This window comes from Poeciliopsis prolifica, unplaced genomic scaffold, assembly GCF_027474105.1.
Source record: "Poeciliopsis prolifica strain line A6 unplaced genomic scaffold, Auburn_PproV2 SCAFFOLD034, whole genome shotgun sequence".
Taxonomy (NCBI): Eukaryota; Metazoa; Chordata; class Actinopteri; order Cyprinodontiformes; family Poeciliidae; genus Poeciliopsis; species Poeciliopsis prolifica.
This window is the reverse complement of record NW_026562409.1, coordinates 2744868-2770315: the sequence shown is the minus strand read 5'-3', so window position 1 is coordinate 2770315 and position 25448 is coordinate 2744868. Positions and strand designations below refer to the sequence as shown.

Sequence of the window (25448 nt, the reverse complement as noted above, 5' to 3'; positions counted from 1 at the left end):
CCTGCTTCAAGCAACACAGCCGCTGGAAACTAATAAAGTTCATGCTTTTACTTGGAAAATAATATATCTTTTGATGAATAAACTAATTTGTACTTGAATTTGTTTTTATTCGCAAGTGCAGATTAGAAACAAACCCAATTTTATTAGAAAAAGAAGAATGATTAATTATCTGGTTATTACTAGAGATTTATTATTGGTAAATCTCACCTTTTATGTCAGGTCTCTATATGAGGAATACAATAAGATTAATAACTATTTATTATACATCAAATCATTTTTAAACGTTCTCTATTTTTAGACATCATTATTCTAAATAACATATTATTAATAATAATAACCACATTTTCAATATATTTTTTAAGATTTCAAAATTAATACTAAATAAATTAAATTCTGTCAAAAAAGTTCTTCAGTAGGAAAAACTGCTTTCTGCATTATATGGTCTGGTTTCTGTAACTGAACTGATCCATTTCACTTGTATTTACCGGTTTTAGTCATTTGTACAACACAAATACTCTCATTTTGGATGGAATAAACCGATGCATCCTTTCAAATCATTTGAACATAGACGTTCAGGTCGGAAACAGAAATCTGACTCACAGACACAAAGAACCCAACCTGAACTGACGTCACAGGATTTATTTGAGATTTTTAGCACATCGATTAGGGGAACAGATGCAGACTGAGTCAGGAGGCTGTGAACACTGAGCTGGGAGGAAACACCATGGAAAAAGCACATATACAGTTCACAGTCTGAGCTCTGAAAGGATGATGTATGCAAGGAAAAACTTTCAGAGTTGTAGGTTTGTTGTCATCATCATTAACCTCCTTGGAAAACTCCATCTGGTTCTGTGGGAGTTCTTTAAAAACGTCCAATAAACAGAATTTCTAGGGATTAACTACTGGTAAGACTTTGACCCATAGTTTTATGATTCTGAAAGGTTCTGCGGGAGTCATGGCTTGATTGGACTTAGCTAAATTCCCACAGTGAGTCTTAATGCTAATTTTCAATTTTATTTTATTTTTTCCTAAAATCCTTATATTTTTTTGTTCACCTGATGTCTGATAGTTTTTTCCATGAAAAGATCAGAATTAAGCCGTTCAGACAGTCGTGAAAAATTTGGATATAGCTTGCACGTGCCTGCTGTGTGAACGTAGCTTTTGGATCAGAAACAATCATTTTGAATCAGGCTTTAAGCTGTAATGTATAACTTTTATAAATCATTCTTTACATATTTTTTGAAATTGTCTTTAAGTTGTGGCTGTATATGACAGTTAAATAATTAGAGCTCTTCTGGCTTCGCCCAATGTTAACAAGAAACAACCAATCAGAGCCAGGAGGCGGGTCTTAGTGATGTCAATCACCTCTCAACTCTTCCCCTTTGCTCTTGTTAGCATGAATGCTAAAGCTAGTTAGCATGGCCACAGATGACAACGAATAAATGGTTTTCCTGTAGCAGTAAGCTTTTTCTTCTCTGTAAGAACATGAGGATGATTGACAGCGCTAAGACCCTCCTCCTCGCTCTGATTGGTTGTTTTTGGACGGGAGCGGTTCATTTCTTCAGACAGTCAAGAAATTGTGGAAGTTTTAACAAATATTTTTTATAAAAGTTGCAAACTGCAGCTTTAGCAGCCTTTGAGGTGGTTTGCTAAGCGTTCTTGGGGTCATCCGGGGTCATCGGGGTCACCGGGGTCTGAATGGGTCTCGGCTCTCCAGGAACTTCAGGTAGTCCATGTGTCGTCGGGCCACCACCTTGTTATGACGGATGTAGTGGATCAGGTAGGAAAGGAGCATGATGAACCAGAGGAGCATAGTGATCAACGTCAGGAAGTCGGTGGTTCTCCTCACAGACTCACACAGATCCCAGTCCTGCACCAGTAAGACCAGTGGAAGCCCAGTAGCTCCTGAAACACACACACAGTTACAACCAGAAGCAGGTTCTGAGGTTTTGAACATGAGGAGCCAGGCGGACTCAACGTACCGAGGTTTGGAAGGTCCGAAGTCTGACAGATGACTTTCTCCAGAGAGGACTGGTCCATGTCCAGCTGAGATATGGACACCTGGGCAGAGACAGGAAGTCACCTGTAACCTGTCCCTCACCGCAGAAACACTAAATCTTACCAAGTGTTTTGGTAAATATCTCAGTACACTTCAAATAAGACAGAAACAACTTACCAGTAACTTTTCAGCAAATATAAGAACATATTTTCAGTCAATAATTTCTTACTTTTTTAAAACTATTTATTCCATTGGCAGATTATTTCACTTTTAACAAGCTATTTTACCCAAGTTATAAGTGAATTAATCTGCCAATAGAAAAAGTATTTAAAAAAATATTCTTGCTGAAAAGTTATTTGCAAGTTAGTTTAGTTTTATTTCAAGTGAACTAAAAAACTGGACCAGAAATACTTGGAACGGTTTTGTGTTTTTGCAGTGTGTCTGGTACCAACACCGCCCTGAGGCCCACCTGCATGCTGCAGTCACAGTGCCACGGGTTCTGGCTCAGGTTGGCTTGGACCTGCAGTCCACCCAGAACTGCCGGGTCCAACGTGGTGAGCAGGTTGGAGGAGAGGTCCAGGAACCGGAGAGACGATGCCAGGCCGGAGAAACACCCGGGTTCAAGAGAGGAGAGCTGCCACAGAAAACAGGAAGTGGGTGACACACTTATACATTTATACTTGGCTAAACACAACAAAGTCTTTAAAAGAAAATTCAGAATTTATAAATATTTTATAGACCAAAAATGGGCCAAAGAAGTTAAAAAACTGTAAAAATTAAGGCTAATGTTATAATAATGCAGGTTTCATCACAATGTTATTTGACTAATTTATTGTTGTGTGGGTAAAAGAGAAAGAATTGACAATCATATTAGTTTTGTGTTTTTGATTGGGGAGAAAAAGCTAATTTTGCCCAGACCTGGTTGTGGGAGAGGTCCAGTTCATCCAGCAGGAACAGGTCCGAGAAGCAGAACGCCGGCAGAGAGCTGAGCAGGTTGCTATTCAGAAACAGGCGGGTTGTGTGGTTGGACAGGCCGGCAGGAACCTGGAGAGACAAACACACACCAGCATTTATCGTATCGTTTATTGTGAAAAATCCATTATCATAATAAGAATTATGATTTTCATCTTTTGGTGGTAAATAAAGAATCAAAACTGCCAGAGTGATTTTATGTTTTACTATTTTCTCCACTGTTTGTGCCACAATAAACATAATTAAATTAAAAAAATATGATTAAATCAAATTATGCAAAGCCTGATTACTTGAAAATCCCACTCATCATATTGTTTATCAGTTATTTAAAAAAATTCTTATCATAATAAGAATTTTGATTTATTATTGCTTTGACAAATTTCTGTTATTAATAGTAAATTGAAAGTCAAAACAGACAGTTTGATTGGAAATGAGCTCAGAGGATAAGAACCACCCGCCGGTGGGTGAGATATATATATATATATATATATATATATATATATATATATATATATATATATATATATATATATATATATATATATATATATATATATATATATATATATATATATATATATATATATATATATATCTCACAATAGTGATATGCCATAATAGTACCAGAAAAAATCGCGATAAAAGATCAGTTTGATCAATTTGACATCTCAGAAACTCAACCACAGAATCTACTGGTTACACTGGAACCAGCAGACGGACCTGGGTCAGTCGGAGTCCGCTGCAGCGAACCATCAGTCCTCCGTCCGGCGCTTCCTTCTGATGGCAGGCGTTGATGGAAGTCACTCGGTTTCCTCGGCGCCACAGCGCCACCCCCTGGAGGGATGATGAATGGATCGCCAGGAGGAGGATGAGGAGCGTCAGAGAGCGGGACATGACGTAAAATGACGCGATTCTTTGACTTCCCAGAGCCACAGAAACGATTATCATTGATCACCAATTACATCTGCTTGTTGTGTATGACGTCACAGCAACAAGACAGGAAATTAAACAGAGAAGAAGAGGAGAAAGAACGACGGGACAAAGGGATAAAGGTGGAAAGATGGAGATAAGAAACGGATTAATGAGGAGAAAATCTGCTTAATCCTCCTGTTGGGATTAAAGATCAAAGGTTTACTGCTTCAAGGAGGAAAAGAAAATATGAACAGACAGTAGATTTCTTCATTAAAAACACAATTTTTCAGGTTATTGCCTGATTTTATACACAAACCACTTTAAACTGGGTTTCTTTCATCATATCAAGTTGTTTATTATTATGCTTATTTTGAAAATTGTCAAGGAAAAAACAAATTATGAACTACATTAAAGATTGGATATCATTCATTAAGTTTTTAGTTAAAACAAACACATTCGCTAATGTCTTAAGGCATTTTGAACAATAAACATTTTAAATAGTAAACAATAAATAAACAAAAGAGAGACTGTTCATACTCACAGCCTTACATCGGAGGATGGAGCTGAGCTCTGCAGCAACAGAGGGAGATTTGACACAAATGAATGAATAAATAAATAAATAAATGAATAAATAAATAAATAAATAAATACATAAATGAATAAATAAATAAATAGATAAATAAATAAATAGATAGATTCATATACGGGTTTCTTCAAACATGATAAAATGCACCACTTACCATAGAAAATGATTTACATAAAATATCAAAACTTAAATTAAATGACGGAAGCTGCGGACTTAAGGTGATGTTGCCCTCTGGTGGACAGAGGGCAACAGTACAGCCCAAACCAGAATAACAGATGAAACAAGAAATACAGAAACAATATAAGTTATGTTCTTTTTTTATATTTTTATATTGCGGAATTTTTTTTTACCTTATTAAAATTTTTTTTTAGCTTTGCAGAAGACGTCATTGTTTATTTTTCCTTTACATGTTTTGGCAGTTAGGAGCAGAAGTTGCAGTGATTAAAGAACATATTTAAATCTGTGAGTTACAGATTTTTATATTTAGGGTGGGGCAAATCCGTAAAGCTCAACATTAATAATAAAATTAATTCAAAATAATATTATATTCTGCATTAGAATAAGAAGCAGCTGAAAAATAACTGGAAAAGTAAAGAAAGAAAATGTATAAAACAAAATAAGAAAAATAAATAAATAAAAATCACAACACCCTTTATTAGTATATCAGGTAAAAGACTCTTAAAATCCCACACAGTAACAGGAATGTGTTGACAAAGTTAAATTTGTGGGTATTTAATACTTTTATAGGAAAATAAAAATAATATTGCAATTCACATGACACAAAAATACAAAAACAAACTTGTGACAAAAATAAAAATGTAAAATAAATATCAAAATAAATACTTAAAGATATGTATTTGTTATCTTTAAGTATTTGTTACTTGTTACTTAAATACTTATTTAAATATAAGTATTTGTTTATTTCCTTATTTCTAAGAAAGTAAAATTTTAGTTTCTGTGTTGTAAATACGGAATTTTTACAGGAAAAAGAAAATAATAACTTTCACTAAAATTCAGACACACACACAAAAAAAACAAAAAAAACAGAAAAAGGCTTCTGACCAAAATAAAAACTTTAAAAAAAGACAGCACATGGATGATCGATCCGTTCCTGATGAGTCACGTGACCCGTTTTTTTTTTCAGCCAGGTGTCCGGTGGGCGGGGCTTCCTTGTCGCTCGTGCGGTCTGTTCCGAGCAGATAGCGTGTGCGGATGTCAGGCGATGACATCACAGGAGGAGAAGGACCTGGTCTCAGCTCAGAACCGAACCTCAGCCAGAACTTTAAAGGTCCGCCAGGTGGATTTACCGGTTCCGGTGTGAAGCCGATCACAGCAGACAAACACAGTGAGTGCAACACAAATATTTACATTATTTACACCAAACTCAGAATAGCCAGAAAACTTTACTCAGAAATGCAAAAGAATAGAAATAATCAGGATATGATCCAGTTGGAGGAACAAACTCAGAGTTTAATGTTTGGACATAAAGAAGGACAAAAACTGTTCAAGTTAAATTATATTTAATCTTTCACAAATAAGTGAGTGAAACATTTCTAAAGTCAAACATTTTTGGCTTTTGAATCTCAAAAATAGCAACTTAGTGAGTTTTTTTTAGCGAAATGTAAAATCTTCTTTTTCTTGTTTTTAATCTGTCCTTAATCTGGGATTAAATCAGATCTATAACTGGATATTTGATTTTCTTTGTCTTCACTTTGAAAAGTGAAAATAATATAAATTTAAATATTAATATTAACATTTAAATATAACAATTTATTTGACATAATAAAACTTTTAAAATGTTTACAGGAAAAATTAAACAACACATTATGTTTTAGTTGTGAAAAATTAGCATGGCTTTCCCTCTGTTTAGGTTCTTGAAGCTCCGCCCAGCTTTTGTGACGTCACAATCGCGCCGGAAATCAGATCCCAGGTGGGCCGCGATGACGTCGACACCTGACATGGACGCGATGAAGAGAACCGAGGAAGACGAAGATGAAGAGGAGGAGGAGGAAGGCTGGAGCCCTCCGGCCAACCCGACCAGCCAATCAGACGCCGGCGATAAATCCGCCGCGGGGCTCAGCATCGGCTGGGACTCGGCCGAGGAGTCCGGCGTCACGCTGTCCGACTCCACCAGGGAGGAGTTGCCGTGGCAACGGCAGAAGCAGGATGCGCGCGAGGAGGAGGAGACGGAAGCCGTGGGTTCGTCTCCCGATGCGCGATTCCTGAAATTCAACATCGAGATCGGACGAGGATCGTTCAAGACGGTTTACAAAGGCCTGGACACGGAGAAGACGGTGGAGGTGGCCTGGTGCGAGCTGCAGGTAACCACCGGGTCACGGGGTCAGGGACTCCGTTTCCATGGCGACCGATGGGCCCAAAGGGGGAAAGAAGAGAAAATTCTGTCAAAAAAAAAAATCAGAAATTTGTATCAGAAATCAGACATTTTTGAGTGTAAAAAGTTGAAAACTTGCCAGATTAAAAAAAAATTAAGCTATTTTTTTTTCAAAAAAAAAAAGGAAATTTCTTAGTTCAACAACGTGAAACTCTGCAAGACAAAATTTTGAGATCAACTTCAGAAATTTTCTGTAAAAACTTGGAGATTTGAGCTTCAAAAGTCAAAAGCCTTTGAGTTTTTGAGTTTCAAAATATTTGGTCTGGTTGTTCAACTTTTTAAATTCCAAGTTTTCTTCAAACTTTTTCCCTCTTAAAATCTTCTGAGACTAATTTGAAAATTTCTGGATTTTTGGAAGAAATTTACTTGGCTTTGTTTTTCTGTCTTCAGGAGCCATAATATTCGCTGGTTGTCTGATGCGAGTGAATGTAATTTATCAGAACTACGTCAACGAGGATTGATGGATCAGAACCACACAGAGACGCAACCCATTAACCAACTTACTATTAATTGTCAGTTAATGGTTTGTTACATTAAAATGAGTTGAACCGATTAACTGAGCTTCCACTTCTGTTATTAATGAAATCTGGCCAACAGATTACATTAATAATCTGTAATCTGAAGATGGCATTCAGAAGATGGCACAGCCTAAATGGAAGCAAAAATAGTGAAATCATATTTCCACTCAATTTTCTGCTAATGTGCTTGCATACAGAACTTTGTGAACATCCAATTTGTTAAGCAATAACTTGTTGTGCCTCCTCTTCCTTGTGAAATTGTTTTAAGGCCTGGGAAGCCTTTGCAGCAGTTTTGAGTTAAACAGCTGATTAGAAAGCGACGTCTTTTCCAGTTTTCCAATTCTAACATTTTTTCATTATGTATGAGCTTTGATCATCAAAAATCAAGAAACAAAGGTTTAGATGCATCTCTCTGTGTGGTGATTCTACATTATCTTCACTTCCTAAAATGACTTTTATGTGATATTCTAATTTTTTGATTAGCTGGATTCCAGAGTTTTTCCCTTCACGTCGTTTAAAACATCCAGAAAAGTCCAGAAATATGTTTCTGGATCGGTTTGCTCCCCTTCAGCACCGCTCCTCATGCAGGCTGCAGACACACGCGCTATGTGTTGCGTGATGAAACATGAGTCAGCAGTTTGTTGAAACATACACAGTATCTGAGCGAGCGCACGGCGGCTGGATGCTGGTGATAACACACACACACACACACACACACACACACACACACACACACACACACACACACACACACACACACACACACACGTTGCCATCCAGGCTGTTTGTTTGGTGCAGAAACACGCCTGACATGTTGCTATTTTCTGTGTTTTTAAAATGATTTTTCTCCCACTGAAGGACGTTTTCCTCTTTAAATCCACAGGTTGTTTTAATAAGCATGCAGCAAAAATTTGAGAGAAATAAAAAACTCACAAAAATCTAAAAACAAAGCAAGAAGAACAAGACAACAAATACAGGTTTTAAATTTTACATTTTATAGACTTTTTTGCTCTATTCAGTAAATCTAATATATACCATGTTATATTTTATTTTAATTAAAAACAAATGTTTTCATGTATTGTTATAATTTAATTAGTAATTAAGAGATTTATTACATTTTATTTTTCAACATATATATTTAATTAAATACAAATATATATTTGTTTAAATAAATAAAAATATATAATTATTTTGATAATTTAAATTATTTTCAAAGTTTGACTAAATAAATTTATTACATTTATTACATTTTTACATTATATATTTAATTTTTAATAAATTTTTAAAACTGTTTTTTATCTAATTTGACAATTAAAATGCTTGTATTTATTTATATAATTTTATTTCTTAAATAGTTTTGTTAAATTTGCTTTCATTTGAAATCTATCTTCAGATATATTTATATAATTTAATTGCTATTAAAGTATTCAGTTAAATGTCATTCAATTTTATTTAAATTCAAATGTTTGTATTAATTTTATTAATTTCATACATATAAAATGTATTAAATTAAATTTATGCTTTAAAATGATTTAATTTTCACCTTTTTTAATTTTCCCGGGTCTGTTTGCGGTGATCTGGTCATGAACTTAGAGACACAGGAAGCGGCGGATCATCAATAAACAAACAGAAAACCGAGTTTGGCAGCAAAGTGAGGCGTTTGTGTTGCCATGTCAGCAGTTCATCAGCAGCAGCTCTGTGAGGGCTCAGCGTCCTCCAGGGCGGCGCTTTCTCTCTCCCAAGGTGAACGGCTGACGTCGTTCATGTGTTCACGCTCCGCAGACTCACCGTCTGAGCCGATCCGAGCGCCAGCGCTTCAGCGAGGAGGTGAAGATGCTCAAAGGCCTGCAGCATCCCAACATCGTGAGGTTCTACGACTCCTGGAAATCCGCGAAGTGCATCATCCTGGTGACGGAGCTCATGACGTCTGGGACGCTCAAAACGTGAGCAACACAGCCCACAAAAACCTTTAACCCTCAAAAACAAAATCAAAAGCATCAAATCTTACCAAGTATTTTGATAAAATAAGACAAAACTAACTTACAAGTAACTTTTCAGCAAGATAAGTTAATAATTCCTTAATATTGATAGTTTACCAGATTATTTATCTCATAAATGACAATACATTTTCCCATATACCAATCTGACTTGGAAAGTCAGGAAGGAGTTTGGAAAGATGAAGACATAACAGTTGAAATGTTGCAGCTGTGGACAATATCTGGAAAATCTCACAGGAGTCCAGTGTGAAGCAACCCACCTGAGCGTATCCTGAACATGACCCTCCTCGTCCTGTTTTCCTTTGAAACCATCCAGGTACGTGCGCCGGTTCCGCCCCATGAAGCTGAAGCTGCTGCAGAGATGGAGCCTGCAAATCCTGAAAGGTCTCCACTTCCTGCACTCCCGCTCGCCACCGATTCTCCACCGAGACCTGAAATGCGACAACGTCTTCATCAACGGCCCCACCGCCTCGGTCAAGATTGGGGACTTGGGCCTTGCGACGCTCAAGAAGGCCTCGTTCGCCAAGAGCGTCATCGGTAAGAAGCATCTGCTCAGGAAGTGGGGGGAAGGTTCTGTTTGAGTGTCTCACGCTGTGACTCGTGGTGCGTTCAGGAACGCCTGAGTTTATGGCTCCAGAGATGTATGAGGAGAAGTATGACGAGGCCGTGGACATTTACGCCTTCGGTATGTGCATGCTGGAGATGGCAACTTCAGAGTATCCGTACTCGGAGTGTCAGAACGCAGCCCAGATCTACCGCAAAGTCACCAACGTAAGGCCACGCCCACCTCTCACCTGCACACTTCCTGTTGTGTTTCCGTGTTTGATCCACCGTCTGTCCTCCAGGGAATCAAACCGGATAATTTTTATAAAGTACAAAACCAGGAGCTGAAAGAGATCATCGAGGGCTGCATCCAAACCAGCAGCAGTGAGAGGTTAGTGGGAAAAACTCAGTAAACATTCACACCTCCCCAAACGAACCAGATACACAAACTAGAGTTTGATTAAAGCAAATTAAAGAGGGCAGGTGTGAATACACCTTTAAAAAGATAGAGCTGTATTCTTCTTGGATCTTTGTTGTAGAGCTTCCTAATTTTACGCTAGAAGCTTTAAAATACAACTATATCTGAATAATAGCAATTATTCAGATATAGTTGTATTTTGTGTCTCTTGTCAATGTGGGACAGCGAACGACCTACTGACAGCTGATTTCTTACAGGTTTACGGTTGAGGATCTGCTGGCGCACCGGTTCTTCCAGGAAAAGACGGGTTACTGTGTGGAGCTTGCTGAGGAAGACGATGGTGCAAAGGCGGCGCTGAAGCTCTGGCTCAGGGTGGAAGACAAGAAGAAGCTTCTGGGCAAATACAAAGACAACAATGCCATTGAGTTCCTTTTTGAGCTGTACAAAGACGTCCCTGAAGAGGTCGCCCAGGAGATGGTAGCGTCATCGCCACGCTGGCGACATCACCAAACAATAATCACCTGCCGGCTGGACTCACCTGTCATCTTTCTCTCTCAGGTGATCCTGGGATTTGTGTGTAAGTCTGACTACAAGGTGATCGCCAAGGCGATCAGAAACCGAGTGACTGCCATAAAGCAGGGGCGCGACAAAAAGCGCCGCCTGCTGGAGGAAGCTCTGAACAACCTTAAAGCGGCTGTCAACAAGGCGACTGAGCCAGTCCCCGATCAGTCCAAACTGTCCAATCAGAAGCCTGCATCCGTTTTGAACGCGTCTGCTTCTGGAAATGTGGCCAATCAGGTGAGTCTGAAGCAACAAATTAAATGTTTTAAGACTTTATTTGCCAATCAAAATCTTTTATTTTCTTAATTTATTGAATTTATTCATTATCATATATTGTTTTGAAGTAGTAGTAGTACTTTGCGTATTCAGTGAGCCACGCAGACTCCACCCACTCTGTCCACAGATGGTTTCGATTTCCTACATTTCTCAAAACAAATTCCTTTATTTCCCTCAAATTCAGTTACACTTACCTTGACAAAGTAGTCCAACTGTTGATTAGCAATTTATTGTTTAATATGTAATTAGCTACTTTTCTGTGCAAAGCATATCTGCACTTCAACCTATCGGCATATGTAAAAAAAAAAAAAAAATTTATGAGTACCATGTTACAAAGTAAAATGTTCCCTGAAAGTCCTAATATTCCCTCCCTAATTAAATTTTTTGTCTTTCATAAGACATTAAGAATTAATTACATCCACAAGAGGGCGCCAACTCGCAACCTCTTCAGTTGTTTCGCCTGTAAATCAGTTGGATCTTAACAACGAGAACGTGCACCTGAAAATGAAAGTTTGCGTGAAGCTCCACAGAGTGAAATGCAGCCTTTACTCTCGTTCAATAAACTCACAGAATGATGACATGCAAGCCCCGCCCACGGCATCCAGCCCAGCACGGATGCCGTTGGCGAGCAGCAGCCAGGCAGATTCTGGGATCAGCATCTTGTCCAGCAAAACGGAAGAAGATGGAGACGAGGACCAAGACAGGGCAACCAAACACGCGTCTCACTCCTCAGCTGCCTGTCGGTTTATTTAATTACGTGTTTTAACGTCTGATTGAATAGTTATTACAGCTGCTGTTCAAGTTAATAACTGCTTCTTCTTATGGCAGCTGACTGTGAAACAGGAATCTTCTTCAACACCCCTCCTGCGGCTCCAGAGGCTCCTCCTATTTCGTTAAGCTCCGCCCCCAATCCAGGGACTCCGCCTCCTTTGAGTCGGACGGCTTCCAAAGCTCCGCCCTTCCCGGTGTTGCGCTTCCCAAAGGTCAGCAGGACCTATCTGGGTTTTTTTTTGAGAAAAACATAAAATTTACTTCATTTGCTTCAGTCCAGCTACAAATATTAGAAAACAAAAAAATATATATTTCATTAATTAATTGATAACTAATGTAATTGTTAGTCTCAGCTCTAATTGAAACTGTGTTCTGCAGAGCATTGCTGTTTCTCAAAGTTCAGAAAAACATCCCACTGATTCACGCTGCGGCTTCTCCTCACCTGTCGACAGGTAACACACAGGAGAAAACAATCAGCCTCCTTCGTTTCAACATGTTTTACTTTAGAATCTGTGTTTTCTCCTCACAGCTACTCCTCTGACATTACATCCGGCCTGAGTGACGGCAACGACGGCCAGTCAGATCGGAGCAAGCAGGAAGCAGCGAGAAGAGAAGCAACGAAGCAGTTCAGGCGTAGAGTCAGAGCCCGGCTGAGGATCGTCGGGGTGAGTCGAGCCATTCCAGGCGAAAGCTGAGCTTCTATTACAAACGGCAATAAATCCTTCTCGATATCCCGCTGATGTCAAAAAACACAATTTCACAATTGCTGTGTTTCCATTAATTGAGAAATAAAATTGAAATTACACGTGATAAGTTAATTAAAAACATGCCAATAAACAGTTACAACACTGCAAAAACAGAAAATTTTTGGTATCCAAACCATTTTTGGTATAGTTTTTAGTGCAAATTTCTTAAAACACTTTGTCGTTTTTCAAGTGTTTTAAGAAATTTGCGCGAAAAACAAAAGTCTAAAAAAACAACAACAAATAATCATCTACCTCTACTTCTTGTTGTTGTCTTCTTTGGCATTTCCGCCAGTAGTAACATCCCACTGATGGTCACATGACTCGTAATGGAAAAAAAAATTCCGTTGCAGTTTTATGAAAGAAACTAATTTAGATTTGGTCAAAATCCACATCACAAAAACCATGAGTTTCAAAAAATGTTTGTGTTTCCATTTATGCAGTTTTATGGTTGATGCAAACACAGCTGGTGTGTGTGTGTTTGGTGCATTTAGGTGTCCGACAAGGTGGACCGAGTGGTGGAGTGTCAGCTGCAGACTCACAACAACAAGATGGTGACCTTCAAGTTTGACCTGGATGGAGACAATCCAGAGGACATCGCCTCTGTGATGGTTAGGAGACAACCAATCAGCATTGAGCTTTCTCCTCCAGCTTGTCTTCCATCAATAACCAACTCTGTACTTTCAGCTGCTCAGAGACTTCATCCTGCCATCAGAGAGAGATGGGTTTATTCTACGCATGTATGAAATGATAAAGAGGGCAGAGTTAATGATGCATCAGCAGCATCCAGCAGACGCCAGCAGGTTGCCCAACTTGACTGCATCTGCATTGCCTGAATCACAGGTGCGTCTCATTTCTCCCATAAAAGTGTTTCTTCTGATAACTAACTACCAAAATCAACTTCTTTTTTGCTTTTATCAAATAGGTCATTTAGGATTCTGTCTTTATGTTTCTGTGTAATTTTTGTGTTAAGTTTTGCAATATTATGCCTAAAACTGACTCAGTTGTGCCCCCTCTGGTTGAACAGTGCATAAACAGTTGAATCCTTTAATTGTTTAAACTGATACAGTTTTTCATGAATCATTACAGTGTTATGATATAAAATCATCTCAGTCAAACTTCGTGGTTTCAGTAATTTTATTGAATTATACTCTGATTGGTTCTCTACACAGTTAAATGAGGCAACAAAGGGTCTGTCCAGGACTTTGTCTTCGTCCTCTTTACCTGGTAAGTATCAACATTTGGACTGTGAAGTCAGTCTGATGGTTTGAAACTGAGATCTACTTTGAGCTGATGTTTCTTCGTTAGTTCTGACTCATTCATTGATTCGTTTCTCTGGCTGATTGTTGTCTCTTCCTGTCAGATATTGATAACAGTGACCCCTCACCTTTGAAAGCTGTGGATTTCCTCATCGACACCGAGGCCACACCCCTCGTCAGACCGCTGAGGTCACAGTCTTTTCAGACTCCATCTGGTACGATCCATCACATCATCATCTTGTGATAGATATCTACTTATATGCTTGACTATTTGTTGCAATTTTAACATCAATGCAGTATAGGGTTCATCTGTTGACTATTTCTTTGATTAACTGCTTGATAATTTGATAGTAAAAGGTGCTTAAAGAGTTCTGGATAGAACATATTTACAGACTAATATGGCTATAATCTTTTTAATTTTGGTGGTAGTGTTGAAACACTTTGGTTGGCATCCAACCTAAATGTCTTCCTATTGCATATTTCCTAAATGTAGACCGGTATAGAGATCATGCACAACACCACCTTGTTTAATCTGGTAACGTGAATTACCTAGATGTTTACCTTTTTTAAAACTAAATGTCATTTATGTTCCTCTTTCCAGCTTCCTCCTATCAGCACCCCCAGTTCTCCCTCCACTACCCCCACCCAGACTCCAACACTACTTCCCAACCGCATCGCCCACAAGCTGCTCAATACCAACTCCAGAATCACCCCTATTCCACTTACACTGCCTCCTTCCCAAACATGTACCCCCTCTCCCAACTGCCCCGGGTGCAAAGCAACCCTTCCCTTTTCACCCCCACTACTTCTCCATCAGCACCCAATCCTCCCCAATGGCCCTCCCCAGACCAACCTTACTTTTCCTTGGCTAACGTCATCTCTGTGGCAATGAGTGTGGCTCAGTCCTTGTTACCCCAATCTGGGGCCCCCAATCAGGGCTTATATCCCCACACTCCACCTTTATCTCCCCCATTCTCAAACCCTCAACCTCCCCTCTCTTCCTCTGGGTCTCCGTCTTTGGGTTCTGGTCTCCAACATCAAAACCAAGGTTCATTTTCCAATTCCTTCTCCTTGCAACAAACATACTCCCCACCAAGACCTCGGATTGGCTCATTTAGGGACAGTGAGCAGGATCCCAGAAACAACAGGATCTCAGAAACACCTCAGGTAAGACTGAGATTAATTCACACCACCTTGTTTAATCTGCTTTAAACAAGTCTGGTGTGGTGGTCTGCTGATGCAGATGAAAAAAGCAAACTAGAATCTATCTACAAAACTAGGTCTCGGTTTGGGTGAAGTGAACTCTGGTGCGGCCAAGTGGACCGAAGACCAGTCCAAAAGCAGAAAACAAACTGTAGCTTAGGGCATTCTGGGTGAAACAAGCACGAGAGTCTAACGCCAGGGGGAGAAATAGCCAGTGACAAAAGAGAAATCCTACAAATGCAAAATTTGCCAGTACTTGTTTGTTGTTTCCAGTTTGTCAAGAAGGAAGTGCCACTCATGTCACAGTGTCATTTCCTTCGGTGGTTCCTGGTGCAGTTACAGGTTATTTATAGGGTTTGGTTTGTTTGACAGTGCAGCGTGAAAGTGAAATGAAACAGAGTCTAATGGTCTATCAGGTGTGATAATCAGTTTTGGGGTTACTGGGTTTTGTTGTGTGAAACTGAAGCATCTTGTTTTTGTGCTAACCTCTCATTCCTTCATCACAGCTCATCAGTTCTGGCCGTACAGCTGACTTACCTTCACCCCCTAATGGTGAGTACCTGGTGGATTTAATGACTTCAGTCACAGCTGATCAGACCTAGACACTGAACATTGATCGTACTGGTTCACAGGTGAAGGTACATCTTTTTCTCCAAGTCTGACCAGTAGACCCACTCACAGAGAAGAGCTCTCAGACTCATCGACCTCTTCCTCCACATCATCTCCTCGTCCATCAACTCCTTGCAAAATGGTGAGGTTTATAAACATTAAATGGGTTTTTTTATGTTTTATGATCAGTGCATTTACACGTCTCACCCACATTGACCTCAAGCAATACCTGATCAGTCCAGGTATTTCTTGTCTCTTTCCAATGAGACTGTGATCATTTTCAAACTCTAAACCCAAACAGTGGTAGGTCATCAATGCTTAGATATCTGTTTATAGATAACAAACCTTGCATCCGTCTCTCCATGCCTCATTGGTTAGAGAAGTCACATCAGTTTAGCTCTGGAAATCCTTCCTGTGCTCAGTGAACCATAAGTTCATCAGCTACAATTTGTGTTGTTTCACAATAAACAAACAAAAATAGCAAGCAGGTCAATGACAAGGCAGTAACTCAATGCCTTAAAGTTTCTCATGACTGTATCTTTGTCTGTGATTAGTTAAATTAAATCATATTTTTAACTGGTTCTAATGTTTAGACCAAATGTCCTTACTGCCGAGTTGTGTTGGTCCTCTTCACTTATGTACCATGTTGATTAAACTAGACATTTTTTACTTTATTTTAGGTATCCCCTCCTGTTTCTCCATCAGGAAGAATGTCTCCGACCCTAAAAGGTAAAATATACTTTTCTGATTTGTAAAACAAAGACAATTCTCAAGATTTTTTCGTTCACAAAAGAAAGAACCAGCAACAGAAAAAAGTTTCCTATTATCATGCATTTTTAAATCTCCCAGAGTTTTCCTTTCCATTGCTATCGCTGTTGACCTCCACTTGTTCAACTGGGTTGAGGAGGTAACATGTCCACTATGGAAACCAGACATGCCTCTCCGAGCTCATTCAGGAGTCTCCCAAGTCATTCTCAGACCAGACGGGATGCATTGTTCCTTTACTGAGTTCTGGTTTTCCCCCTGGATCTCCTCCTTGGAGGATGTTCCCCAAAACCTCCAAAGGAGAACACCCAGGAGCCACTCTCTTCCTCTGTTCTTTCACTACTCCTTTCTATGTTGGAATCACGACTTCATTGTTTTGTCACTATTTCTGCTCTGTCTTTGGGCTGAACCTGATGAAAATGAAATTATCTCTTAGTCAATCAAAGGTGTCTTCTCCTCTTTTCTTCTTTGACAGTAAAGGAACCAGGTTTCACAGTTGGACGCTTCCAGGTGTCACCCTCTTCAGGAGGTCCCTCCACCACCCAGTCCGTGACTCCATCCAATAAAGATCAACCAGAGCACACAAAAAGCAGTTCAGAGACGAGCCAATCAGAGAGCAGCAACCCCACAGTCACCATCTCCCCTCCTGTCAACTATGACAGTCTGTCTGGTCAGGAGCAGAAGACGGCGGGGAGCCGCAGGCTGAGTGTCAGTCTGTGGGAGGGGTCAGGCCATTCTGCCACCTACAGCTCTGATGAATCAGAGGGCGAGGAGATGTGGGAGGAGCTAATGGAGCTTCGTCAAAGGTGATTGGGTGATTAGGGATCATCTTTTGCTGCACAAATAGTTAGAAAAACAAATCCATCACACCTTCCTGCCATGTAAAGAGCAATGTTTAGGGTTTGGCCAGCAGGTGTCACCAAATGTCACAATGCATGCCTGTTTACTGTGCACTATCTTCTCTCCTCTCTCCTCCTTACAGACACCTGGAGCAGGTGCAGAGCCTGCAGGTGAGTCAGAAGCGAGAAATTGAGGAGCTCTATCGACAGAAAGGTAAAGCCCCGCCCCCCAGCATTATCCCTCCGGCGGCCATGTTGAAACACCGCCACCGACGTCTCTCCAAACCAGCAAACTACACCCTGCCTCGCAGAAACAGCCTTCAGAGTCGGGACATACCACCCCCTTCAGGTAGATGAGCTCACTGCACTGTGCAGACAGAGGAACTTTTCAGGCTCTCTGAAACGAGTCTGCTTAATGTTCAGGCATCATGAGGAAGAACTCGGTGAGTGGCAGCAGCAGCGGATCTCAGGACAGAGCTCTGAAAGGTGTGACATTCGCTCCAGGACACAGCTGCATGGTGAGCAGAGAACCGAAGGAATGCAGAATTCAGGGCTGCAAGTAACAGTTATTTTCCATGTAGTTTATTTTTCTTGCAGGACTTTTCTGTAAAGCAAACGTTTGAGTTGTGTGCAGGCATCTGTGTTCTGTCCTGCGACTCGAGGCGTCTCAGCTACAGCTAACTAGTTTATAAACTCTTGCTAGTTAGCAAATTTTTTAGCTTTTATCATTTTGCAAATTGGCTGGATGACGTTCACCTTCATCACTGACTCACTTCTTTGCCTTGCAGGTCTTAAATTTTATTCATAGTGGTCTTAAAAAGTCTTAAGTTTGAGATTATAAAATCTGCTGAAAACCTGCTGGGACAAAATGTACAAGTTTCAGGAAGAACTGCTCGTCTCTGACCAATCAGAGACGAGCAGTCTCTGACCAGCTTATGTGTCAAATTTGCTGGTCAGCTTATGTGTCAAATTTGAGGACAAAACTATGCCAAAAAGTTTTTTGTTTTTTTTTAACACATTTAAACAGTTTAAAAATAAACTCTGACATAACTGCAGCTGATCCTCCAGGTCCTAGTTAAAGCCCTTCAGGTGATCTTTCTGACATGATTCCAAGTTTGTTTGGCTATAATGTTATTGTTGATGGAGAACATGAACACCTTCTGATTTAGGATTGATACCTGACCCCTGACCTCTGTCTTACAGTGAGAGAGGAGCTGCTGAAGACCATCAGAGCTGCAGACACGTTTTAGCTCCTCAGGAGGAAACGGAGCTTCATGCAGATGGTTTCAGATCTGATGCTTCAGGGTCCAAACCGGACTGATACGCTCAGCATCATGAAGATATTAAAGTTAAAGAAAATCTGGATTCATGTTTCAGATGATTTAAGAGACTTGGAAAATCTGGAAGCTAACTGGGTGTGACAGAGACTCCAGTCATGAAGGCAGCTTTAAACCGGTTTTATTTATTTATCCTTATTTTTATTGCTAAGCTTCACCATGTTGACATATTTTTGCTCAAAATCTTGTTTATAAATGTTAATATTTTATTGCTGCTGGTTCTGTTTCTCATCAGGTTGAAGTTACAGCAGCAGCTCATCTGTGTCTTATTTAATGGATTGCTGCTGAAGCTGAACATAAAACCTGGACATTGTTTTTGCTTCTGTTTTTAAAGTTTGAAACATTAAAAAGGTTTAATAAAATAATCCTGACGAACCTCATATTTTTTTGTAAAATATTACCTGCAGATTGATGTGATAAACTAAAGTTTAATAACCACTTGACTCTTCTCTCTTCTCGTTCAGTTTCTTTGTTAGCATAAGGTAATTGTTCAGCAACAATCTTCAGTCAGAGGCTTCTCTTGATTTACTGCAAGACTGACTGCTACTGGAGATCCTTCCTGCCCATAACATCATCATCCACAACGACTCTCTGAAGATACTTCAGATTTTTGCAAAAATATCTTAATGTTTAAATAAGGTTCAGTTTGTCAGAAGGTTTTGAATTGAACAAAGTAACAGACCTTAAGCTGCAGGTTATATTGGAGGATCTTTAACCGTTGAACCAGCGGCCTTGTTGCAGAGATTATCTGCTGCTATGGGTGTGACACCAGATTGCTTCTGATATCACTTCGTTGACGTAACTTCTGTTAATCAATCATATCATGTTCACCTACATTTGGCTCAGAACCAGTGCAAATACTTGGGTTGGGCTGTTTATACTGCCATAAGAAAAACATGGAGGTTCATTTTTCAGTCACATTTTCACCATGTTATTTCATTTTCATTCATAACTTTCACACTTAGCAACACAGTTAGCTTGCTAGTTAGTTAGCAAGCTAACCGTTTACCTTGCAAACTAAATATTTTTCCACATATTAGGTAAATATTTAGTTAAAAAAGCTCAATATTAACTTGGATGACTCAATATATAACTTGCTATTCTGTCAGTAAATTAAGATAAATATTTAGCTTAGAAATGAAATATTTATCTCAGGGTTAAACATTTAGTAGTGAGCAAGCTAAATATTTAGCCTGCTAACTAAACTTTACTTCATTTGTAAACTAAATGTTTAGCTTGTTAATTAAATTTTTGATTTAAAATGGCAACATTTATAAATGCATGAATGACATTAACAGGAAAATAAGCCCCTGTTTTCTTATGTGACAGGATAAACAAGTAATTTTTTTCTTTTAGGTGTCTATTTACCAAACCATACCACCTTTATTTATAAAGCACTTTAAGACAACCACAGCTGATACAAAGTGCTGTACAAAAAATAAAAACAAGTAAAAACTCTTACAGTTTAAAACAAACAAACGTACAATGTAAAACTAGATCTCACTGGAGTTGAAAGCCAAGTAAAATAGATGGGTTTTAAGACGAGCTTTGTCATTTAATTTGTGAAAGTGATTCACAAACAGCTTCTCATATTTACTGCACCAGAAAGCCAAGAAACTGCCTGACAGATGAGGGTCTCTGTAGAGAATTGACCAGTTAAACTTAGAGTTGGATGTTATGAACAGAAAAAATAAGTTTTCTAAATGGAACCAGTCCAGCTATTGCATCACCAGCCTGATAATAAATCTGCTGCTTCGGAGAAAACCACAAATACTTTACAGCTGTTAAGACAGGAAGTTTAATTGCTGCTTTCGTTGAGTTTACTTTCTCTTTTGCAAGGGACATCTCCCTTTGCGTTGGATGTTTTTTTTTTTATCATTTTAAGTGAAATCCACATAAATGTGATAAAATCTTGTGTGGTACCACCTGAGGATGTCAGGGGAACAAATGTTGTTTGTTATTTATTAAGGATTAAAGATTTCAGACTAAACCATTTCTTCCTCAACTTTGTCTTTGATGCAAAAGTTTTCCAGGGTAGCTGAAGATCAGGACAAAAATCTACCTGAGGTCACAAATCAAGATGTTTATTTGTAGTTTTCAGTTTTCTGCATGAACTATGATTGACTCCTGGCTCTGATCTGACTTTAAACAGCTAGAGGTCGTTTGAGGTCAGCTCAAAACTGTGTCTGATCGGGTCAGCAGGATTAGACAAACACTTTCACTTTCTGAATGACTGTCTTTAAATCAGCCAATCAGAAGAACAGGCAATAAACTTTCTTACAATAAAAACCCAAGCTGAGCTTTTAGGAGAGTCTTTTTACATTTCAACAGAACAGGTGAGACTGGAATATTAATTTTACATGCATTTACACCTTTTATTTATAACAATGTATTAGGGCCAGATAGAAAATAAAGGAGTGAACTAAAACTCAGAAATTAAAAAAAAAAATCTTTCTTTTCTTTTTAAAAGGAAATTTCTGAGCTCAAAATGTCAAAAATTTGCATGATAAAAATGATAATTTTTTTTATTAATCTGAGAAATTTTCTGAAAGTAAAACAAAATGTATAAAAAAATAGACATTTTGAGATTAATCTCAGAAATGTTCTGGAGGAAACCTGGAAATGTCTGAGTTTCAAAAGTGGATCATTTCCACTTTTTTCTAGAAAATTTTGAAATAATCCCAAAATTGTCGAGGTTTTGTTTTGGCAGAAATGTACTTCTTCTTCTCTTCTTCCTACAATGTCCTCAATGCAACATTGTAGTTATTTGTGCAGATAGTTTGGTCTGAACAAACTTCCAGAAACTTCAGCTCCTTCAAGAGACTCTGCTTCTAATTTTTCTTGGAAAAGGTGAGAGTTCAGAGGTCAGATGTTGCTTTAATGTAACTAGTACGTAAACTTTAACCTTTTTTCAGGAAAATCACTGGGATCCCACCATGGACGTAGCCGACATGCTCATAGATAAAATCTTCGAGTGGGTGAAGCTGCAGAAAGAAGGTGCAGAGAAGTTTGACAAACTGGCCACTGAGCTGGAGGAAACCAAGAAAGGTTGCAACATCAGTAAAGTTGTAGGCAGCTCAGTGTCTGTAGGAGGAGCGGCGGCCATGACGGTTTCTGGCATATCGGCCCTCGTCACTGGAGGAGCTGCGATCCCGTTCCTGTTCACGGCTGGAGCCGTGGCCTCTGGCCTCGGTCTGACCACTAACCTGACCTCAGACGTTGTGGACATCACTGTGGCGAGCCTAAACATGAAGGAAGCCAAACAGATCGGCGAGAAGATTGAGAATCTCGAAAAGGGGATTGAGAAACTGATGGGAACGCTGAAGGAGGAAGGAGAGCGGAGAGAAAAAGAGGCTTCGTCCTTTGAGAAACTTTCTCCAGAAGATTATGTTGTAGAAAGGATTGTGAGGGCGATGGCCAAACGAGAGGGGCTGATGCTGAACGCCAGGATCAGCCTGCAGAGCATGCTGTCTGGTTTCTCCAAAACACTGATCAGTGAAAAGGAGGCAGATTTCGCTCTTCTTGGGATTTCTTTAGCTGCCAAGTTTGCAATGATCGCAGCTAGAAAGTCTGGGAAGAGTTTGGTGTCGAATGGCCTTCCAGAGCTGGCAGCGTCCATGGGAGCAAAAGCTGCAGGCAAAGCAGTCGGACGGGTGAGTATCTCAGACGGCTCATAAATATATGAAACACGCAGAAGTGGTGTGATGGCATAAGGCCATTGAAGATAGAAAAGAAGAAGTAAATTCTGAAATTTTCTTGACAAACCTAGATAAAGCATACATTTTGAGATTAATCTCAGAAATTTAAAGAGAAAAAAAATTAATGTCTAAACTGAACTTTTGGAAGAGTTTCAAGATTTTTCTAGGAAAAGATTTTTTGGGGCCAAATGTAACTTTTTTTTCTATCTACAATGGCTTTAATATGCAGTCATACTACTATGATACCAATGAATATTACGCTAAAAAAGATATTTTTCAGGTATTGACTGATGCCCAAATTTTGGCCAGTAAAGCTGACTCTGATTCCAGATGGCAGGAAACAGAAATCAACTCTTGTTAAAATTTCCTTTGCTTGTTTTTGTTTTTCCCAGGTCGGAGCCGGAGTGGTAGGATTGGCTTTTTCAGTTCCTGAGCTGGTGATCAACTGTATCGATGTGAATAACTGTAAGACAGAAGCCAGTCAGAGTCTGAGGAAGAACGCTGTGGACATTCGGAAAGCATCTGACCAGATGGAAAAAGACCTTAAAAACATCCAGTAAGTCTGAATGATGAAACGTCTCACTAATATACTGAAATAATGGAAACAGAAAAAATGCTGAACTTTACTGGAAACCAACTTATAAATCATTGTTTTTTATGTTTTTGCCTGAATTCCAAAATTTTTACATATTTTATTTATATACAACTTGGAAAACAACACACGGCCAGTTCAACCTATCTCTAGCCCTTAGCGCACACACAGCAGAAAAATCTATCAATATTATTTTTAGATTCATCCCGATAATTGGAGAATCCCTAAGATTGTCAATAAAGGGAACTCGGGAGAAAAATTTACCTAAAAGTCTTATTCTGTTAACTAGACCTGATTCCCACACTTTTCTCTTGACTCGATGTCAACATGTAATGATCCGTTGTGTGAAACGTTTTGATCAGATCCAACAGGACAAGAAATACCTTTATGAGAACTGTCCTCTGATTGGCGTTTTCTCTTCCAGATCGATCTTCCGGAGGTTAGCCGAGGTCAAACGCTGCATTGAAACCAAAAACAAGACCAGTGACGACAGTCAAACTCTGCTGAAGTTTGCACAGGATACCTGCAAAGATGAATCAGTTAGGAAGTGGCTCAGGGAAAACGCAAAGTCTAAGAAATTCTCCATGTTGGTGGACATGTTCCAGTTCCTGAAGGAAAACATTGATGAGGAAGAGGAGAAGAACCACAGCAACGAAGTCGACATCACCTTTGTGGCTCATGGTGCGATCACTGACTCCATGATGCCAGCCAGCTGCCTGCTGCCTCTGCCCACCGTTTCCGACGTTGTCCTGTATTCGCCCTGGAACTGCTACCTTGAAGCTACTGCAGCGTACGGCATCGCCACAGGGAAGATTCAACCGGTCCACAGGCAGTTTTACTGCTCACCTGATCGTGGCTGCAAGGTTCCAGATAACGGGCATCTGCCCAAACGTCTCCCCGATGGGTGGAACTCCATGAAGACAGCTGGAAATCAAAAGATTCCCAACATCATCGTGTCTCCTTTAAAAACACCTGAAGATGGCGTCTGGAAGAAATTTGAGAGGCTAGAAAGCAGACATGGCAACCCTGGAAGAAACCATATCCTCATTCCATTAATCCTCCCTGAACAAGGAGTCATCCCTCTCCCTGTGGTGACCTTGGCTCTGTCGCTGGTGCTCATGTTCTCCAGGTTTCAGGCCACGCTCCACCTCACCGTCTGTCTGGGGAAACTATCTAGAAAAATGAAACTGGATGAAGAAGCTCTGAAGCAGCAGTATGCCTGCACCATCGACTTCACAGCAATGACCTCAACTGAGAAGATGTTGGCCTCCAAGTTCCAATCTATAATATCTTCAGTGATAAAGTTCTTCAGAAGAACAGAAAGCAGTGCAGAAAACCAAGTACATGAGCGTCTGGCCAATGCTTTCAAAGCCATGTTCGGTTGAACTGAGACAAAACGGGTACTGAGGAAATATAAAATATGAACTAGATGTTTTGGACTCTGTCTTCAGATCAACGAGTTTTATTTTGATAGTCATTACAATTAAGTTTTTCTAATTCCTGTTCAGTTTCTAGACACTTTTACTGCACTGCCATCTAGTGGTCTTAGACAGCAAATGAAAACGATCAGTGGTTTAATTATTTCTTAAAGTAAATAATGTAATTTAATTTGTTTATTTAGTCACAGTGAGAATGTCAGACATAGGAAGCATAAGAAGTAAAAATTCTAAAACCTGATAAGATCTGATTTATTTTATGTGTTTCTTGTCTCTTCTTTTCCTTGAATAATTTAGCTTTCTGTGTTGTTTGGTAATTAGGATGAATTTGAATGTATGTGTGATTGAATTGAAATGATATTTTGTAAAATGTCTTGAGACGACGTGTTTTAAATTGGTGCTACATAAGTAAAAATTAACTGAATTGAATCTGCAGCTCAGACGTCTTCAGTATTTCTTGGTATTTTCCTTTCAGACTTCCTTCAAAATATTCAGATTTTACAGATACTGAATATTTACTCTGATTCATGCATCAGTTCAGGGTTTTCACATTTAAAGTAGAGCTTCGCAGGAGCATGTGAAGCAGCTACAGGATTTAAATTCATGTAAAACACGTGAAGAGCTGAAGAGTTCCTATAACTCGACTCATTTACAGGAAGAACCATCTGATTGGCATAAATTCCTGAGCCAACCAGGAATTTGCTCAGGAACCTGTTGAAATGAAAACAACAGGTGTGTTTTCATTTCACCTGTGGGCATGTCTGGTGATTCTAATCTGGTTTCTGTAAATAAAACTCCATTCTGACTCAGTGTGACATGAAGAGTACAGAGACAGAAAAACAACAGATAAACTAAACACAATCAGATGTTAATACATCATTTATTTCTGTTTGATGAATTTCTACAGATTTTACTGCATGCCTGGTTCACAGAGCAGAACCTGCTGCAGGTTTCTGATCAGTTTTGGTCGGATTCAGGTGTTTATTATGGTCAATAAACTTTAAGGCCTTTATAACCTCTCT

At 39.3% G+C, this 25448-nt stretch overlaps 3 protein-coding genes across 5 annotated transcripts; 2 read left to right on the top strand and 1 right to left on the bottom strand.

The window, feature by feature from the left end:
- Positions 1-609: 609 nt before the first annotated feature.
- Positions 610-4466, bottom strand: LOC129373985 (leucine-rich repeat-containing protein 3B-like). The gene is made up of 6 exons (XM_055052166.1): positions 4425-4466; positions 3692-3935; positions 2918-3043; positions 2469-2633; positions 1983-2061; positions 610-1905 (listed from the first exon to the last, which is right to left on the bottom strand). The coding sequence occupies exons 2-6, from the start codon at positions 3917-3919 to the stop codon at positions 1685-1687; spliced, it is 819 nt and encodes a 272-aa protein (XP_054908141.1). The 5' UTR covers positions 3920-3935; positions 4425-4466; the 3' UTR covers positions 610-1684.
- A 1245-nt stretch (positions 4467-5711) lies between these two features.
- LOC129374010 (serine/threonine-protein kinase WNK4-like) lies at positions 5712-19086 on the top strand. Of its 2 annotated transcripts, none has more exons than XM_055052191.1 (24): positions 5712-5814; positions 6340-6790; positions 9162-9322; positions 9693-9913; positions 9990-10147; positions 10222-10310; positions 10595-10814; positions 10896-11135; positions 11745-11913; positions 12003-12157; positions 12324-12397; positions 12475-12610; positions 13183-13299; positions 13376-13531; positions 13861-13915; positions 14052-14162; positions 14549-15114; positions 15657-15702; positions 15783-15901; positions 16440-16488; positions 17000-17330; positions 17507-17712; positions 17787-17881; positions 18567-19086. In XM_055052191.1, exons 2-24 carry the CDS (start codon positions 6410-6412, stop codon positions 18567-18569), a joined length of 3858 nt encoding a protein of 1285 aa, XP_054908166.1. In that variant the 5' UTR covers positions 5712-5814; positions 6340-6409; the 3' UTR covers positions 18570-19086. The 2 variants fall into 2 exon arrangements, with proteins under 2 accessions (XP_054908166.1, XP_054908167.1); XM_055052192.1 differs by lacking the exons at positions 5712-5814; positions 6340-6790 and adding exons at positions 7795-8356; positions 8973-9030.
- Positions 19087-21321: 2235 nt separating this feature from the next.
- On the top strand, positions 21322-25425 carry LOC129373700 (uncharacterized). 2 transcript variants are annotated; one of them, XM_055051746.1, is made up of 4 exons: positions 21322-21550; positions 21616-22353; positions 22791-22954; positions 23415-25425. In XM_055051746.1, exons 2-4 carry the CDS (start codon positions 21637-21639, stop codon positions 24373-24375), a joined length of 1842 nt encoding a protein of 613 aa, XP_054907721.1. In that variant the 5' UTR covers positions 21322-21550; positions 21616-21636; the 3' UTR covers positions 24376-25425. The 2 variants fall into 2 exon arrangements, with proteins under 2 accessions (XP_054907721.1, XP_054907722.1); XM_055051747.1 differs by having other exon boundaries at positions 21322-22353.
- The last annotated feature ends 23 nt before the right edge of the window (positions 25426-25448 follow it).